Source organism: Stylophora pistillata, chromosome 4 (genome assembly GCF_964205215.1).
Source record: "Stylophora pistillata chromosome 4, jaStyPist1.2, whole genome shotgun sequence".
Taxonomy (NCBI): Eukaryota; Metazoa; Cnidaria; class Anthozoa; order Scleractinia; family Pocilloporidae; genus Stylophora; species Stylophora pistillata.
In genome coordinates, this window is record NC_142522.1 from 37563802 (window position 1) to 37584321 (window position 20520).

The following is a 20520-nucleotide window of genomic DNA, read 5'->3' on the forward strand; positions in this document are numbered from 1 at the left end:
AGTAGATTGCTTGGTTCGAATTCCAGCCCTTGAGGCCAAAAATGTGTTCAAATGCTCTATCCAATTTTATTTTATAAAAGGCCAAATCAACGACCTTGTCTATTAATAGAATGACAAAGCTGAAAGATTTTAAACTGATCTCTTGTCAAGTCTTACAACCTAGACCTTGAAGACGTTTTCTTGTGGGCCATTCGCTTGCGAATTTTAAACACCTCAAGTTCCGGTTCAAATTCCCCACCCCAGCCCAGCTAGGCGATGCACAAACTCCCCACCCCTTCGCACGGACGACAATAAAATAGATGCGGCTTTCCTAGGGGAGAGGGGGGATCGGTCACATGTGGGTTACTCTGCCTCCATCATTGTGTGACGGAATCCCTGTTATGGCTACACTGGCAGCATTGCATATGAAAGTCATCTTGCCCCCACGTGTTCTCTACCATTTCATTTAATTTTGGAGACCTAAAATTTGAAAAGAGGGTTGTCCAGTTTTCTCACTCCAACTGCTCAGGCTTCAAAGGATGAACGAAATCAAACGAATCAACATTGGCGCTTTACTGAGGGCGACTTCTTAAGGTATCTGTACATCTCTATGCTAACTTTCACTTTCCCTTTTGACGATGTCGAATTTACATGTGGGGATGTGAATCAAAGGTTGTTATTCCCGTAACATGCACGTAGAAGAAACTAGGCAAGAGTACCATATAACCTCATACATCAATTATGCATTCAGTCTTTGTTCAATGAAAAGATCTGAAAACAATAGCGATAACAATAGAACTTCCCAGAGACTAGTAGTCTTTGTTTTCAAAATTTGGATTTTTTTTTCCGAAGCCTTTTTTGAAACAGGGTAAATTTGGCGCGTTCTGGATGTCGCCCGATTTACGAACGACCGCTCGTAGGATGATCGTGTTTATTCCGGTCGCCGATTTCCTATTTGCAGGCACAACCATCGTAGATTATTTGGAGGACAGATTGGGATCAACAGGTTATTTCGTCCCAACACTTGAGGTGACAATACTGTGGGATTAGCCCTAAATCCTCTTATTACCTAGCAACCGCGCTCGACTTATAAATATCCTGATGTGATTTTGCAACAGTTCATTTGACCTCAGGCCTTGATCTTGTAAGCTCCTCTTCCCATCAAGTGTAGAGCGTTAAATATATACTTGGCCTCCACTCTTCCTACTTCGCCTCCGATCATCGCACAAATACTACGAATTATGGCGCTTGTTTCGTCGCTCATTTGAACAGTACATTTGTCCTTCTATTTTTACTTAACAATTTGCAGAAGGATTTCCATAGAATCAGAAAGACTGTTCATAAAGTTGTTTCACATATCGGCTTGGGGAGCACCTTTTGTGATCACTGTGGTTGCCTATTTCTTAAACGGAGTTCAATTTTTGGCAAACTTTGAAACTGGGTACAAGTGCTGCATCTGGAAGGAAAAAACTTGGAAGACAATGTGAATCTGGGTGGCCATTTCAGGAGAGGGCTGGACCATCATAACATACATTACCATGACCGTGTTCTACATTTTGATTAAGCAGCGCATAAGAAGAGAGGTATTAAAAAACTGAAATTATGGTGGAAAACTTTTGATAAAGAGTGCTCGGAGGAAAAGGTTATTTTTGCACTCAAGCAAAAAAGGCCCAACCTGAGGCTGAGCTTATCCTGTTTTCTGTTGCATGAAAGTGCAAGGGTGTAAATTCTTATCAAAGTCATCTCCTCCAGCTTTTTTGTCAAGTTTCCCAGATAGTTTGCCAATAATCCTGGCTTATTTATACCTTTAAGGGAACAGACCCACAGGGAGAGTTAAGTGTGCATAGCTGTCTCAAGAACACAACAACATCAATTAGCATTTGTTTATAAATGAAATAAATTTAACCAAATCCTGTCACTCCCCTTTGTTTTTGGAACAATTACCTCCTTTGTATCATGACCCACCTCCAGCACATGTCTTCTGAGGAAAAAAAAGTCAAGTCTGACCTTAGCCAAGTGACCCCCTTTGTGCCTGGCAAAGTTTAACCCAGTCTTTTGTATGAAAGGAGACTGGAAATGTAGCCCCTCCATGGTTCTTCCACTAGTATTCCCAGCATGACAGTTTCTTCCCTGAGTTCATACCCTCAAGTGGAGAGAGATACCGTCAAATTTAACCTGAGTGAGTGACTAGCAAGTAGTTTCTCCCTATGCTAGAAGCCCTGAATCAAACATCAAGGTCATAAGAATATTAAGGAGTTGATCACCAACTAAAGAAGCTGTTCACTGTTAAACGAATTATCCATGTCAGCATCTTAAACTAAGTATATAGAACAGTATGGAGAATATGCACATTGATATAAAGATGTGTCTAATGCCAAAATAGTAACATTATGATAATAACTCAGTCAGCACTCCAACTAAAGTAGGTCTTCTCAGTCCAGTGTTCAGAATCCTATAAACAACTGGCTGGACCAAGTAATTTTAACTCATTGAGGACAAGAAAGATATGAGATTCCTATAACTAAGTGTATACCTTGCATTTTATGTACTAATGAAGTCAGCAGGGAAATTTACACCTTAAGCTTAATACTGGTAGCTAATGCAACTTGGTTCTCTTTAATTTTCAGTGTATGCCTATACACTCCTTCACTTGCCACCTGTAGCTTCCTTTTCCTTTTTGCTCACTTCATAATCAGTCTAACTTGAACTGGCACAGTTACACTGCAATCAACACTTTCCTCTCTTTTTTTCTAGCTCAAGTCAAGATTTTCTCCAGGAAGTGCATTTTTTACATGGAAATCTGCTCATGTTGCAAGAATGATCACCACAAGTTAACATTTATTCCTGTGGTATTTGTCTTGGAGCATATATGGGGAACCATAAGATTTTTCCTCCTCTTAACACATTTCTATGAACAAGGGAAGCTGGATTCTTCTTTACAATGGCTTGAAATTCTTTACGTAAGTAACAATGCCCTGTACTATCACTAATAAATATAATGGACCTGTAATATTAAGATTTAATTGCTACACCTTACCTATGGTCTTGAGCATGCTTTGGAGAATCACCAAGTTTGGCACAAGAGTCTCAATTGCTCTTTTCTTTCCATCTCTAATGTTACAAATTTGTTTGAACAGTTGATTCAAAGCTACACAAAAGAACATTTCTAACTAAAAAATACTTTGATCTATGTCATGACTAGACTAGCAGAAGTACATGTTTGTGAACTACATGAATATTCTAAGTTTTGTGTGTGCAGACTAGATACTTGAGTCTTTTTTTTGTTTCAAAGTAGTGAAATTTGTAATCAAAATTTCAATACATCTGAGGTCAGTTTTCAAATGGGTAAATAATCTCTGAACTGCCAAAAAGCATGCAGTTATTTAATACAGATCAATGTTTACTTTTGAATGGTGGTAACATTAATTTATATGTTTCCTAGGGCATTCCTAGCATTCTTATATCTTTCAATGAAAGATCTGCTTGTTAATTTTGCAAACCCATTGGTTGTCTGTAAAAGACAATTCCATATATTTTACATATCATTACTATTATCCAAATTTATGGCTTGTTGGTACCATCTCTTTTTCTGTTGGTTGGAAGGGGGGGAGGAGAGATGGGCATCAATGTGGGATGGGGAGGGGGAGAGCTTTTTTGGAATGGTACCCTGGTGTTGTATGACTAAATCTACTTTGTATGCTTTTCTTCCAGGGCATTGGGATCAACAGCCAGGGCTTTACAAATTTCATCTTGTTTTTCTGGTGTACCACCAAGATAAGAGAGAGGTTAATAATTGGGTGTGTTCAGTGCTTGTCATTTTTGTGCCGATGTGATAAAAGAGATCAACCATTGGTTAGCAGAGAGAGGTTTTATAGAACGTTCAGTGATTAATAGAAACTTTCAGCACTCATGCCATGATAAATTACTGTACATACTTGTCTCTAAATAATTATATCAGAAATCTTTGCCAAGCACTAATAGTTATGACAAATGTGTAGTTACTGGTATATTTTGTAATTGATAATGTAAATCGGCCACTGTAAAGATGTTTCTAAGTCATGGTGGCCAATTTACATTATCACATGAGGGGACGCAAATCGTCTGCACTGGAAGTACACATCAAACTCCCCAGGCGTTCTAATCCAATTAAATATGTGGTTTTTATGTCAGCGTTTGCATGGTTAATATCGTTAGCGCCCCTTTCGGTTGGATCTGGACAGTGTCTGTTTTTTGGATCTGGACAATGTTCTTTTTTTTTTTCCCAGATTGCTTTGTAGTGCATGTAGTTTTCTTAGTTATTTTCCCCAAAAACCCAAAAATGGCGCAGAGGAAAGGTTTATCGACCTTCTCTCGCGTCGTCAGTGATGCATTGAGCGAGCATAATTACTGGGCAGGTATGTGCTCACGACAGAATTTTGTGGAATTACTCCTCTGCAATATTTTAAGCGATCGCCGATCGTGACGACTTTTCCAGAAGATTTCTGCCGAATTAAAAGCGACAAACTTCGGCTTCTCAATCGGTGCCCCTTCGTCAACAAGAAAAATTCCAGCGCATTTGAAGTTGTTTGCTCGTCTTTTGGGCTTGTATCGGTTATTCTGAGGAAAAAAAGAGGTTCTGAAGAGGGAGGATCCGCCGCGATTTATAAAGTTAAAGAATTTTTGAATGGCTTGGATTTGAGTTCCCTCAAGGGAGACGGCAACGACTTGAATTGCGAGCGACCACGTGCAGCTCGGCTCCTTACAATGACCCCTCAATTCAACACTCCGCCTAGTACGAAAGAAATGCCTGTCTCGGTTCATTTGACTCCTCCAAACAGTGGCAGTCTTAGTTCTCCTAATCTAAAGGAGATTTCTGAAAGGAATGATTTGGAGACCCCAGAAAAGACGGTTCTGTCCTGGTGTACTGGTTGACGAGGGAATTACCATTGTTCTTTCTTTGTTTAGGAGTCATCGGTTAGCTATTGTGTATTGTTCGGTCTTTTGTATTGGCTCTTGTGAACCGGTACACGAGGACAGAACCGAAAAGTCTTTCCTTATTAAGAAAAGGGGGAGCCGCGTTCTCCAATTAAGATGCACAAGGCATCTGTGAAAGGAGCCGAGAAAATTTATCAACGGTGCTTTCCAGCATGTGTGCAATTGGCGATCCTGAGGCCAAGGCTATTGTAAATGACATTGTGGAGGATGTGGCCCTAAAGAAAGGAGTTAAACAGACGGTGGAAGAGCTTGTTGATGATGAAACAATTTTCCTTATACATGGAAAGCCTCCTAGTTCCAGATTGGGTGCTCTTATATTTCAAGACCAAGGCAAGGGTATCTGGTAATACTTGGCAAGCTGTAATCAATATCACCAAACTTGGAAGGACAGGGGTAAGTAAGGTCTGTTATTAGTTATCAATCTTAAGAGGCTTCTTTTGGAAAGGATATGTCTGCACTCAGATTTAATTTATCCCAACTAGGAAGCAGTTCCACAGTAACAAATTTAAGGCTTGAAAGTGGTAGAAGAAGTGCAAGTCTCATTATTATTTACTATTACTATGATAATAGCTAATTTTTTTAAACCTCAGTGTAGTGTCTAAAAATGAAGAAGTATGCCACAAAAGGCAGCCACGAAGGCGAACAACAACAGTACACCCAGTACACGTTTCTTTAATGATCTTCCCGCGCTCACACTTTCCCGGATGTATACTTTTACATAAACAACCGCTGTCCTAGTATACTACATTCCCTCTCTTTCTTCGCTTAGATGGTTGACCTCGAAAGACAGAAACATTACAAACTTCCACTTTGTTTAGACACCGTAAAAGTTCAATTCGATTCCAAATGTTCAAGACAAAAATCACGCTAAACATAAACATAGCCTTGGCCGTTCAGCTTATAAAACAACGTTTCAATGTCACTCATGTAATAACAACGAACAGTAATATGAAAATGCCAATGTCACTAGTTTTAGTACAGAACGTAGTCACTCAGAGCCTTTGGACGGCTCGTAATTCTGCCGGATCTTCTCACATGCTGCTCAGCTGTAGGTACAGTAGAAGGTACATCTTCTGGTGGTGATTCAGCCATTGGTACTTGATCCTCTGCCACAGGTGGCGTCTCAAATGACTTATGTTCAGTCCGTGGTTTAGCGTCCTGTTGTGGCGTTTCCTGTTCTTCAAGATCTGGCATATTAAAGGACTTAATATGCTGAAGGCTGCGTTTGTACTGGACACCTTGAGGCGATCGCAACACCACCTGGTCCCCATAACGAGATATCACCTGATATGGTTCCTTCTCATAGCAAGGTGACAGCTTATTTTCTTTCTTCTTCTCAAGCAGAACACTGTCTCCTTCTTTCACATTTCGGTCTCTGGCATGGAACTTCTTGTCCACATAGTCCTTGTTAAACTGCTTTCTCTGATTGTTCCGATCACGAACGGCTTGGTCGCTCACTTCTACCTCCTCCTCTTCAACATTGACTAGCTCAGGCATTTTAGTTGTCACCTTTCTCCTAAACAATAACTCGGCGGGACTCTTTCCTGTGGTTGAATGTGGCGTGGACCTGCATGCCAAAAGGAACCTGTTTAGCTCCTCTCTCCAGTTCTTTCCTTCTGCATGAGCTGCTCTCATGGACTTCAGAAGCGACCTGTTTTGCCTCTCGACCTCACCATTAGCTCTTGGCCATAGAGGTGTTGTGTAATGGTGATCAATCCCCATTTCATTCAGGTAATCTTCTACTTCTTTAGATACAAGATTTGAGCCATTGTCGGTACGCAGACCTTTAGGCAACCCATGTCTTGCAAATTGGGCATTCAAGCAATGAATGATGGTTTTGCTGGAAGTTGTTCGGATAACATCAACCTCTATCCACCGGCTGTAATAATCAACGAGAACTAACAAATGTTCCCCAGAAGGTAACGGACCCATTAGATCCACAGCTACTTCTTCCCATGGTTGGTTGGGTAACGGTGTTGACTTCAATGGTGGGGGTGGAACGTTCTTTGTAACCATCTGGTACCCGTAACACTCTGCACATCTTTTCTCGGCATCACGATCCATAGCAGGCCACCAGACTTTTGTTCTAAGTCTCTCCTTTGTCTTTGTGACTCCTTGGTGCCCCTCGTGTGCCAAACTAACGACTCTCTTGCGAAGTGCTTGGGGTATAACAATTCTTGTCCCCCGGAGAATTACATGGCCAATAAAAGTCAACTCATTGCGCACTGGCAAATACTGCTTTGGGGCATTGTCCCATTTTCCTTCGATGAGACAATTCCTGAGTGCTTGCAACTCAGAGTCTTGTGCTGAGACTTGTTCAATCTCTTTGATTCTCAATGCAGCAGGGACAGCATGTAGAGCTATCGCGCGTACATATCCATCATCTTCCGCGGAATTGTCTGAAGCAGGTATCTTCGTCAGTCGGGAAAGGGCATCTGCGATGTTTTTTCTTGAAGGCACATAGCAAACTTGATAGTTGTACGGTTGTAAACGCAGAACCCAGCGCTCTATTCTGGCTGAAGGTTTAGACTTCCTTGAATAGATGACTTTAAGTGCTTCATGGTCTGTCACCAGATCAAACTGTGGAAGCCCGTACAAGTAGAGGTGGAAGCGTTCACAAGCCCAGACTAAGGCTAGTGCTTCCTTTTCTGTCTGACTATAACGACGCTCCACTTGACTCAAACTGCGACTGGCATAACAGATGGCACGGCTTTCCCCATTCTTTTCTTGCACCAGCACGGCGCCAAGTCCAACAGGACTTGCATCAGCAATAACACGGGTGGGTTTGTCCTTATCGAAGTAAGCTAGGACTGGTGCACTTGCAACTTGACTCTTCAATCTCTGAAACGATTGCTCCTGCTCCTTACCCCAAACGAACGGTTCCCCTTTTCTTGCAAGTTTTCTGAGGGGATCAGCAGTGGTAGCAAAATCGGGTATAAACCTGGCACTGAATCCAACGAGCCCCAAGAAGCTACGGACTTCTGAGGGTGTCTGAGGCTGACTTGCCTCTGCAACTGCTCTGACTTTTTCCTCCATTGGGCCGATGCCATGCTTACTCAGCAAAAGACCCATGAATACCACTTTAGTCATTCGGAAAGTGCATTTTTCAGCATTCAAAGTCAGCTGCTTCTCACTAAGACGTTGCAACACACTGTGTATACTACACTCAGTTATATCAGATGTATTTTTCATGTTAATTTTGTTTTAATTTTTCTTTTGCTTTCTTTCTTTGGCTTCCGTTTTAGAAATCCTCTGACACACTAATATTGTTGAACCTTAACCAAATGAAGGCAGCCAAAAAAGTGATCTTTGGAGTTTGTAAAGAATACATGGATGTGAAAAAGGTGCCTTCTCCTTTACAAGGTTATCAGGTGGATTTGTTTCCTGTTTCGGAGTTGATTGTCCGCAACAAAGGCTGCATAATGTGTGCTCACCAACTCTCAAACTTCTCATGAAGATAGATGGAAGACCCTTTTGTGGTAAATACTGACTGTCAGGTTTAAGTCTGCTGCCATAAATTATAAAACAATACCTTATCTCAGATTAAGTGTGTGGTTGTGCATAATTTTTGTTCCCATGAGTGAGAATGAAATTAACCATTTCTATTATTATTTTTTTATGATCAGGTAGAAATCAGGTGTTGGTAGGTCTGGTTCCCCGTCTTAACCCTGTTTACAACATACTGAGTGCAGAGTCAGTTTACCCACTGGCCATTGCCAATTGTAAAGAAAACAGGTTCATCATTAATTTCTATTATTTTATGTCACTAAAATACTTCTTCTCCTTTGCTTGACCTGGTTACAAAGTTTTTAATTTGCACAGTAGAGACACTTTCTTATGAAGCTTTCCTTACTGAAAGCTTATAGTTTTATAGAACATATGTTACAGGGTTCATAGTTGTATTGTTGACTCAATTTCCAGTACTGGCTCTAAGATCTGACAAATGTAATACACATAAATACACACACACACACACACACACACACGAATAAAATAAAATAAATACCCACATATTATGAATTACAGGAAGAGGAAAAAAACTGCAAATCCTTTTGCATTATAAGAACATTACCCCAACATATGCTCTGAATAAACAACAAGTTTCATCGGTTGTCTTCATGCCTAATGTTATTTTGATAGGGAAAGCCTGAAGGTACTTTTAAAGGATCTAAATGAACAAAAGAGAATCATCAAGAACCAAGGAATTTTTGTTGATGGCATGAAGTTCAATGTAGAATTTGATGGTAAGATGTTCCTATCATTTTGTTACATAAAGGTTATTTGCAAGAACATTAACCTTAATCTTTTTAAAAGGGAAGATGCTGACTTTCTTTTTAGAAACTTAATTGAGGGTTTTTTTTTTCATTATCAGTGACCATTATTTTAAACAATAAGTAATTTTCTACATGTACCAGGGGTATGTCTTATCATAATTCTTTATTGTTGTTGTTTTTTGTCATATCTTAGTTTCATTGGACTACAAAACACTGATCCTTCTTTTGGTAAAGAAAGGGGATCTTGATTTTCAACTTGGTGGTCGAGGGGTAGATGTAGAATTCTGCTTTATATGCAATGCAATCAGGGTTAGTATTCGTGTTGGTGTACATGTGGATCAATGAGCATTTTTTAGTTGAAGTTCATCAGTTACAATACACAAGCTACAGTCTTCTCTAGACTAATAATGCAACCACAAAACTTTGTAAGATAATATTAATTTATTTTGAGGTAATTTCATTTCCCATTAGGGTTGCAAATGTCATGAAGTGGCCCCAGATGAAACCTGCCTAGAATGCCTACGAAGCAAATGTAACATAGGCTGGTATACTTTAAGTTTAGCCTTTCATGATCATTATATAATGCACAGGCTTATGTAGGAAGTGCTTGAGGCCTTTTGGGTAGCAAAGTTGATGCATTGGTAAGAGCAGCCACCTTCCGCCATTTATTTATTGCCATGATATTCGTAAGACTATTTATTTCAATCTATAAATAATAATAATAAACTTTAATAGTGTCAGGGGTATTTAGCTTGAAGCTAATTGGGGACACAACTTGAAACGTTGGTTTTTGCCGAGGGAGGAAAACTGGAGGACCCAGAGAAAAACCCGCGGAGCAAGGATGAGAACCAACAAACTCAACCCACACGTGACGCCAGGTTCGGGAATTGAACCCGGGCCACAGTGGTGGGAGGCGATTGCTCTCACCACTACACCATCCCTGCTCCTCTTGGGGTACCCATTCACAATTTAATTATTGTAAATGCACCATTGTTATCCATAATTTGCAGATCAACTGGAATCCGGGATGGTCTCCTTTTTCTCCTCGATGAATAGTTTACTAGCATTCAGTTGTGTGCACTACATATGGAGATGTGCAATACAGAGCAGTTGCTTGCATCCGTCGGTCTGATTGCCTACAAGATTGGTTCACTTCCAGAAGCCAATCAAGCCCTGAAGTGCTTTGGCCCAGAGTCTTTTCATGGTGATAGAATTTCTGTGAAGAAGAAGAGTGGTCAGGAGTCTGCTATTTCAAAGCAGAATATTCATGTTAGCTCTATGTCGGGTGCGTGAGTGGTCAAATTATTGGCTTTGTGTGTATTTTACAATTGATTCACTTTGTGGGTATATCTATTATTTTTCCCATTGTGATAAAACACATTTCAGATCCAACAGCATTTGAAATTCTTTAAAACCTTGAAGAGATTGTGGGATTCTCCCTTCTGCAGGACAAGTTGAAGCTTAACTACACAGATGTAAACACAGCTAAGAATTTTTTTCTTAACTGTTACATTTTGTCAGTCCCATGTTGATGTAAGTCTTTGATACCAGAGGTGGCATTGGCAAGTACCTTCACTTGTGGTTCAACAGTTCTTGTTTATTTTTCTTTAAGTTATGAGGTGTGGTTTTTATTGTGCAGCGCCCAGATGTTTCGTCAGAGAGCGCTTTTGAAATGGGCACCATTTGTAAGTACTTGCTTCCTTTTCAATTTCACAGTATGCACTAGTTACCTTTCTTATTTAGTATTTAGTATTTATTACCTTTCCTATTAATCATATGTAGAAGTCTGTACTTGAGGTGGCACACCCTAAAGTGCAGTATAACACAGCATTTTTGTATTTTTACACTCTTTCTATGATCTTAATTAGTAGACTGTACTTTAAGGTGGCACACCCAAAAGTACAGTATAACCCAGTATTTTTGTATTTTTACACTCTTTCTATGATTGTAGTCAGTAGACTGTACTTCAAGGTGGCACACCCAAAAGTGCAGAATAACCCAGCATTTTTTTATTTTACACTCTTTCAATGATCATAGTCAATAGGCTGTACTTTAAGGTGGCACACCCAAGAGTGCAGTATAACCCAGCAATTCTGTATTTTTAAACTCTTTATATGATCGTAGTCAGTAGTCTGTACTTAAAGGTGGCGCACCCAAAAGTGCAGTGTAACCCAGCATTATTGTATTTTTACACTCTTTCTATGATCATATTCAATAGGCTGTACTTTAAGGTGGCACACCCAAAAGTGCAGTATAACCCAGCATTTTTGTAATTTTACACTCTTTCCAGGATCGTAGTCAAAAGGCTAAAATAAATCAGTTTTTACAGTGGGCAAGCCAAAATAGAATGAATTCAAATTCTACTAAATGTAAAGAGCTTATTATGTATAAAAAAGGTCACACTGCCGAGGCCTACAAAAGTATTTTTGGCATACCTCAGACTAGTACAATAACCATTCTTGGTCTCACGTTTCAGCCGAACTGCAAATTCAGTACTCACCTAAAAGAAAAGTTAGGTAAAGCTAATAAAGGGTTATACGTTATCAGATGCCTCCGCAAGGAAGGATGTAGCCAAGCAGAAGTAGATGTTTTATTTAATTCCATTGTCCTACCTAATATCACTTATGCTCTATCTGTGCATGGGGCCTCTGAGTCAGAGCTAACTATAGCCCAGCAGTTTTTAGATCGTTGTTTTAAACGTAAATACATATCTAAGAAATTAGTGATAGGTGACTTACTTAAAACGCAAGATCACAAAATTTGTCGCAAGGTTTCAACTATCCTGAGCCATCCTCTTAGAGCCTACTTCCCTGAGACCAAGATCACGAGGTATAATTTGAGAAATAAATCCCCTGTCATGCCCGCTATTCGCACAAACCGTTTTAAGAATACATTTTTTAATAGAATTGTTTTTAAGTATAATGTAGCTTTGTGAAAGTGTACTTCCTGTATTAGATGTAACATAAGATATGTAATTTTATCTTTTGAACAATAAAGACACACAGACACACAGGCTGTACTTTAAGGTGGCACACCCAAAAGTGCTGTATAACCCAGCATTTCTCTATTTTTAAACTCTTTATATGATTGTAGTCAGTAGTCTGTACGTTAAGGTGGCACACCCAAAAGTGCAGTATAACCCAGCATTTCTGTATTTTTAAATTCTTTATATGATCGTAGTCTAGTCTGTACTTTAAGGTGGCACACCCAAAAGTGCAGTTTAACCCAGCATTTTTTGTACTTCTGCACTCTTTCTCTGATCATAGTCAATAAGCTGTACTTTAAGGTGGCACACCCAAAAGTGCAGTATAACCCAGCAATTCTGTATTTTTAAATTCTTTATATGATTGTAGTCAGTAGTCTGTACGTTAAGGTGGCATACCCAAAAGTGCAGTTTAACCCAGCATTTTTTGTACTTTTACACTCTTTTTCTGATCATAGTCAATAGGCTGTACTTTAAGGTGGCACACCCAAAAGTGCAGTATAACCCAGCATTTTTGTATTTTTACAGTCTTTCTATGATCGTAGTCAATAGACTGTACTTTAAGGTAGCACACCCAAGAGTGCAGTATAGCCCAGCAATTCTGTATTTTTAAACTCTTTATATGATCGTAGTCAGTAGTCTGTACTTTAAGGTGGCACACCCAAAAGTGCAGTGTAACCCAGCATTATTGTATTTTTACACTCTTTCTATGATCATATTCAATAGGCTGCACTTTAAGGTGGCACACCCAAAAGTGCAGTATAACCCAGCATTTTTGTATTTTTACACTCTGTCTAGGATTGTAGTCAAAAGGCTGTACTTTAAAGTGGCACACCCAAAAGTGCTGTATAACCCAGTATTTCTCTATTTTTAAACTCTTTATATGATTGCAGTCAGTAGTCTGTACGTTAAGGTGGCACACCCAAAAGTGCAGTGTAACTCAGCATTTTTTTGTACTTTTTCACTCTTTCTATGGTTGTAGTCAATAGGCTGTACTTTAAGGTGGCACACCCAAAAGTGCAGTATAACCCAGCATTTCTGTATTTTTAAACTCTTTATATGATCGTAGTCAGTAGTCTGTATTTTATTGTGGCACACCCAAAAGTGCAGTTCAACCCAGCATTTTTTTCTACTTTTACACTCTTTCTCTGATCATAGTCAATAGGCTGTACTTTCAGGTGGTACACCCAAAAGTGCAGTATAACCCAGCAATTCTGTATTTTTAAAGTCTTTATATGATCATAGTCATTAGGCTGTACTTTCAGGTGGTACACCCAAAAGTGCAGTATAACCCAGCAATTCTGTATTTTTAAAGTCTTTATATGATCATAGTCATTAGGCTGTACTTTAAGGTGGCACACCCAGAGACGCCCCTTCGTCAACAAGAAAAATTCCAGCGCATTTGAAGTTTGGATGGCCGAGGGGTGGGCGCCTATTCAAGGAAATACGGTATATAGATTACTTGAGGCTGTGCGCGTTATTTCGTGTTGTTGCATAATTCATGTTATCTCGTGTTGCCCAGTTTTTCAGGAAATCAGTCGTCGTCGTGTGTTTACGTCCTACGAAAACGTCGCATCAGAAATTTCATGATCTAGCTTTGCAAAAAAATGTACCAGCTTTTGTTTTGCCTTGACTTATTCATTGATTTTTTTTTTTTTTCGCAGCATTTTGTGTTTTGAAGTTCTCTTCCCGTCGCGGTTTGCAGGGCGCCTTCTAGCAGTAAATGAAACTGTTTTTCAAATTTGTCTCAAATGACCATTTATTATTGTCGCTCTGCTGTAGATAGGTGAAGAGCTCAAAGAGCAGAACAGTTTGAGTCACAAGAATTTCTTCACGCTATATATCCCAGAAGCGCTTAGGTATTACTCTGAATGCCAGGACTTCAGCCTGAGTGAACCAGAAAGGATAGAAAACACTTCCCTATATTAACCATGAATGAAAACCTAAGTATGTTATATATCCCAGTGGCGCTAAGGCATTACAATGAATGCCAGGACTTCTACCTGGGTGAACCACAAAGGATAGACAACACTTCCCTATAATATTCGTGAATGAAAAACTAAGTATGTCATGTGTCCTAGAAGTGTTCAGGCATTACTCTGAATGCCAGGACTTCAGCCTGGGTGAACCAGAAAGGATAGACAACACTTCCCTATATTAATCATGAATGAAAATCTAAGTATGTTTTATATCCCAGAAGCACTCAGGCATTACAATGAATGCCAGGACTTCAGCCTGAGTGAACCAGAAAGGATACACAAAACTTCCCAAGATTGACCATGAATGAAAAAATAAGTATGTTATATATCCCAGAAGCACTCAGGCATTACACTGAATGCCAGGACTTCAGCCAGGGTGAACCAAAAAGTATATACAACACTTCCCTATACTGACCATGAGAGAAAAGCTAAGTATGTTATACCCAGAAGTGCTCCGGCATTACTGTGAATGCCAAGACTTCAGCCTGGGTGAACCAGAAAGGATAGACAACACTTTGCTATATTAACCATGAATGAAAAGCTAAGTATGTTATATATCCCTGAAGCACTCAGGCATTACATTGAATGCCAGGAATTCAACCTGGGTGAACCAGAAAGGAAAGACAACATTTCCCTCTATTAACCGTGAATGAAAAACTAAGTTTGCTATATATCCCAGAAGCCCTCTGGCATTATGCTGAATGCTATATTAATCAAAGAAATATGACAAATAAATAAATATCTCAGAAGTGATCAGGCAACACTAAACAAAAGATTATTATCACAGGATTAAACTTCAAGAAAATAGATTTCTTTAAAAGAAAACAATGTTGACTGTGCCATACTACAATGGGTGCACACAATTTAAAAATTCAAATGTTATACATTGCATGCAGAGCACACAAATTGATATCACATGGTTCCTCTTCAAGGGGATAGAGGAAGTCATCTCTTAACCCTGTCCATCTGAAACAGACAGAAAAAAAAAAACAGTGAATTTAGTTTCCACCTTTATAATCCAAACCTACCATATTTCTGCTGGTAACTGTCTGTCAAACTGAGTATCCCAAGTGAGATTTAAAGACATGGGTTCCAAATAGAAAGTGAAGTACCATACTGCAAGCTGCACGTTTTTATGCATGTCAATACGGAAATGCAGAGTTGTACCTACCCCCCAATATTTGCTTTGCTCTTTGGGAAACACTCAGCAAAGGCTTCCCCACGAGGAACATCAGGACAGGCACATTCCTATCAACAAAGTGCACGTACGACTTAATAATGAATTAACTTGGCTAAAGTCATATAATATTCACTACTATTTGTAGATATATAATCACTGTTCACCACAGATAAAACATGTTCATGTTTGTGGACAGATTTCTGCCTTTCCATAAAGTCAAGAAAGCTGTCACTAATTGATTACAAATAAATTGCATCACAAATACCGGTAACCTGAAAATGTTTTGTGTTACTGTAGAATTCTGCTATGATGCATGTCATTTAGCAATTGCAGGTATAACCTACCTTAATAACTTTGCAGAATACACAGCACTCTGTGTCCAATTCGGCCTCGCTTGCAAAGTTCTTTGATATATTTGTTAGCATCACCACCTTTTTGCTTGAGTAGCATAACATGGCTAGACATGTAACATAAAAACATTGCAAAAATATGAAGAGTCAAGATTGGCAGACAGTAATAAAATAACCTGGAAATTTAACGTAGGTACTAAAAGTTGGAATCACCTGAAACCGCCTGAAACCACCTGAAATTTACTTGAGCAGTGGAAGTTAAAGCCACCATTCATCAGCTATATTCTGTCATTTGCAGTAAAATACCTTGCAAAAAATCCACATGTATTTCACTTTTGCAATAACAAAGTCAGTAAAATTCTAGGTCACGCTATAAATTCGTCTCTGATTAAAAAGAAACACAATGCTCAAAATTTCCTTGTGAAAATCTTCTGGGCTTTTTCATATATAATTTGTATGATCCCGTTGATAAAACTTCACGTATTTCTTTCGATTTAAAACAGTTTCTTCTTTGCATTCGCGATCCCATGTTGTTATTGTCACGCAAGTGCTTTGTCAAGAAATGAATTCGCATATTCCCGTGCAACTCCCAGCCATTCGTAGAGCTAATTGAGTGTGTTTTCAACAAGAACAATTGGAATGTTTCCTTGAAGACCTGTTTGTGGTGCCTATTCTTTACTGTAGGGCATTATATACGATATCCGTAAGCCGGGCTCCTTGTGGATAAACTTGATTGTTAACACTTATTTTCTCATGTCACCCGTAATTTTTTAGGTGCTTTCATGTTGTTTTAAATTGTTTCGAGATATTTTCAGGTAATTTCAGATGGTTTCCTTGGGGGTTTCAGGTGGTTTCATCGGTGGTTTCAGGTGATTCCAACTTTTAGTACCTACGGGAAATTTAACTTTAAATGCATCTTCCACCAACCACTATAAGCTGCAAAATCAAACTCAGGCACTTTGCGGGATCTTTAATGAAATTTAACGGTATTATATGTCATTTTCCTGCCAAGCAGAAATGAGTTCTGATACACCACAAAACCAGCATGCAAAACTAAACATAAGGCAGCAAATACACTTAGCCGGTTTATGACGTCCCTCCATAACAACCAGCCTTTTCGAATATTTGAACTTCTGTTTACCTGAGTCTCGTGATGACTCTTCAAATGGATATTTTTCTGACTACTAATACGTTTAAAAGTTGTCTGTGCCAAAAACGGCCTTGAATATTGAGCCCGCCTGCGTCTTGCATCGTCTCCAAGCGCCCTCCGAAGCATTGTTGCTGATCTTGAATAATTTACATCTAAAACTGTTGTTAATCGTGGTCGCTTCACATCACTTTCCATTTCTTCTTTAGAATTAGCCTTTAGCATGATAAGTCCGCTTTCGTTGCCTACCTGTTTTGTATCCAGATTTGGAGAAAATGATTTTTCATCTATCAAGTTTGCATTAGCCACATTTGGTCCACCATTGATACCAGGCAGAACTTAAGCCAGGCAGAACTTAAGCCAGATTACCCGCCTTCTTCTGCTGTCGCTTTCGCTTTCTCCATTCTCTACTTTGTTTACGTTTTTCCTTGGGGGTATTTTTTCGCGATTTTACCTCCCGTTTATTTGGTATTTCCAGCTTAGTGGAGGCCTCAGGGTCCGCCGACATTTTATTAATGTATTCCCAAGCAAGAAGAGCGAATTAGTTGAAACAGTACGTGCATCCGATTTCGTAATTTACAAAAACTTTGTTGTTCTCGTGAAAAATGAGAGCCGTCTTATTGAAACTTGATGACAATATAAGCCAGCAAAGAAAACACTGTAAAAGCAATTATCTGTCACATCGATGTCAGCAGCAACAAGATTATGACGCCTTACAGGAAAGCTGCCTGGAGCGCTCAAAAAGCCCCATACATTTTCTTAGACTTTTAGTCTAAGAAAATGTATGGGACTTTCCGGGATACTTGCAGTGCAGATGATTTGCGTCCCCTCATGCTCCATTCATGATAAAACCAGATTATCTTGCTTTTCTGCCCCACCGATGCAGCACCACAGTTTCATTCCAAGTCATACAAGAGCATGACTAGAAGGAACAACTATACTGTTGAAGTCAAACCTGGCAGTGGAAGTCCATCACCTTGTTATGGGCACATCTTGTTTTATATCAAGATTAATTTGCAATGTCCAAATCCTTCAGCTTGTGATGACAATTGCAAATGTAAAAAAACCACTTTATTATGCCGTGATAAATTTTCTGAGACTTAACAATAACCTTGTTATTACTAATGATGTTTACACTGGTGCTACTGTTCCTCATTTGGTTCCAGTCCTGAGGAGTGACAATTGTATCACTGCCATTCCAGTGGAGGACATTATTCAATTATGCTTTTGCATTGACTGTGGAGATGATAACTAGTACTTCCTTCATGGGAATTTTTCCTGATCAGTATGAAAAGGACTGAAGTTTTTACACTTACAACTTGATATGAAATTTCTAGAGCCATCAATGTTTTACACATGCACTTGCTTAAATAACTGAGATTTTATGGTAATGATATGAAAGAGTATCATTGGAAAAATTGTATTGTTGTCAATATCAGTTGTAAATTTTGTAATTTACATCTTAGATGTCAGACAGTTCTGGCAGTGTAGACAATAAATATACGTCATGTTGAAAACCAGGTAGAATGTATGACTCAGCTTCCTATGGATGTATACTCTTAGTATACATTACTCTTGAAGTTAACTTACGTTTTGGTATTTAGGACATTCAATGTCTACAACAATTATACACCACAGTCTTACAGTATACATCATAGCCCTGATGCAACAGTGATATACAAATAGTATACATTGTTAAATGGCAAGACTAAATTTTGCATGATGTATATTTGATGTATACTAAATATGTACACCACAACAGTGAGGTACAAACAGTGTATACTCTTTGTAGACAAAAAGTATACTAGCCATGCTTCAATTTTGGTAAGGGCAATTTATATTATGAACTTCATTCATGATAAAACCAAATTATCTTGTTTTTCTGCCCCACCGATGCAGCACCATAGTTTCTTAAGAAACTAACTAACTCCCTTTACTTTTTAACATTTTTTTTTTTTGGTAAAGGACTAACAATAGGTTTTTTTGACTAATGGAGTACATGGTTATTATCTACTTCCTGTGTATGTTTTTCCGCATATATATAAAAAAATTTAATTTGACGTTTTCAAGCACCGCCATTCTCTAGGGAATGAACTAATAAAATAAATGCCATATTTGCTCAAGGCCCAGGAAAATTATACATTTTAAAAGGAATTGCAAGTTTTAATTTAGTCTAGTACTGTTCAATACTTTTTCTACCATCAGTACTTAGTTAAATCCTCAAAGATATAGCGTCTACATACCTGAGTCTTTCACCAAGCAGTAAAATCTGTCTTAGTGTAGTTTAGTATTGAATTGGTATAAACGTCTTACTTAAGTTGTGTTACGAAGTAAAACAATCAAGCCAGTCCGTGCACTGGTTGCTGTATCTCATGGTAAAGTCAGGAATTACCAGAGTTGTTTTTCATGAAAAATAATGACTCAGGGTTTAAAGAGAATTTTACAGATGACGAACTGTTTGAAGTGGAGTTAATATTCTATGATGATCAACAAGAACTACTTTCATTGTGTCTACAAATACTTCTGTTATAGGCACAAGGCCTAGATTTTTGTTTTATATATACAATATTCCTATGGAAAGCTGTAAGTAAAGGTCAATACCAGCGGGGAAGGTACTATATGATCATGGTCTCTTCTTTAATTCAGGGCTCTGGATGGCCTAAACCTTTTGGCTCCCAAAATTTCTAAAGTAATTAATGTCTGCCATACAACTTTCATTACAGTGAAAGGTGTTTTTTCGTATCGTCACGAGCGTGGGGCCCCGAAAAACTCGATTCCTCACGGCGCGGGGACTCAATTTTTCTTTGTCCCACGCTCGTGACAAAACGAAAGAAACATTTTCCGCTTTTTCTTTACCGAGCTCAAAACTTTCCATCTTTCCAATTCAATTTTTATGATGTTGTTTAAAGAATTTGGTATTGTATCAACTAATCGTCCCCTTATTGATGTTTTTCGTTTTTCACATTACTTCTCTGCTTGATGTTGTATTGATATTGTAAGGAGAAATTCTGTCTTAGCTTGGTCACTCACGTAAGTTAAAGGATTTAGCCACAACACACTGGTCCCATTTGCCATTTTTTTGTGAGGTTAGAATATTAAATCAAACAAGTTGGGTTAGATGAAACGGAATAATTTCAACTGGAAATCAGTCTAGGACCGATCTCGTACTTGAATATTGTCGTAGTAGTAGTAGTAAGACTTTATTTATTGAGGATAGCACGTGATAGTGCACAAACACTAATAAACTTGTGGTCCTCTTAAATACAATAAATACATAAATGCAAATACAATAGAATCATTAATATATTGAAAAAAAAAAAAAAAAAATTACAAATATAAATAGAAATTTAGCTAATTACAAATAATATTTAAATTGATAAAATATATAATACAAGATAATATAAACAAGTAAGAATATATAAAACTACTATCAATAAAATTTACCGATTAAAATGAGCTAAGCATGATTTGTCATCATAATAATATTTAAATACGTTGTCTTTAAAGGCCTTAAGTGTATTAGACTTTTTTAATTCAGGCTTTAACTGATTCCATAATTTTATGGCAGAAACTAGAAAAGTTTTCCCTCCTTCTCTAGCCCTTTTAAACTTAGGTAATAAAAAGTTGTATTTACAAAATCTAGTGTTGCGTGAA

General features: G+C 38.4%; 1 protein-coding gene and 1 pseudogene across 2 annotated transcripts; one reads left to right on the forward strand and one right to left on the reverse strand.

Moving 5' to 3' along the window:
- Window positions 1-359: 359 nt before the first annotated feature.
- On the forward strand, window positions 360-13955 carry LOC148733585 (uncharacterized; annotated as a pseudogene). Its single transcript, XR_015999721.1, has 12 exons — window positions 360-573; window positions 2734-2939; window positions 3691-5346; window positions 8199-8432; window positions 8580-8688; window positions 9094-9197; window positions 9421-9536; window positions 9699-9772; window positions 10238-10512; window positions 10614-10912; window positions 13543-13659; window positions 13875-13955. The product of XR_015999721.1 is annotated as an uncharacterized LOC148733585 (transcript).
- A 1029-nt stretch (window positions 13956-14984) lies between these two features.
- Window positions 14985-16698, reverse strand: LOC148733586 (uncharacterized). Its single transcript, XM_088756147.1, has 4 exons — window positions 15933-16698; window positions 15714-15826; window positions 15361-15437; window positions 14985-15155 (listed from the first exon to the last, which is right to left on the reverse strand). Exons 1-4 carry the CDS (start codon window positions 15988-15990, stop codon window positions 15062-15064), a joined length of 342 nt encoding a protein of 113 aa, XP_088612273.1. The 5' UTR covers window positions 15991-16698; the 3' UTR covers window positions 14985-15061.
- Between the last annotated feature and the right edge of the window lie 3822 nt (window positions 16699-20520).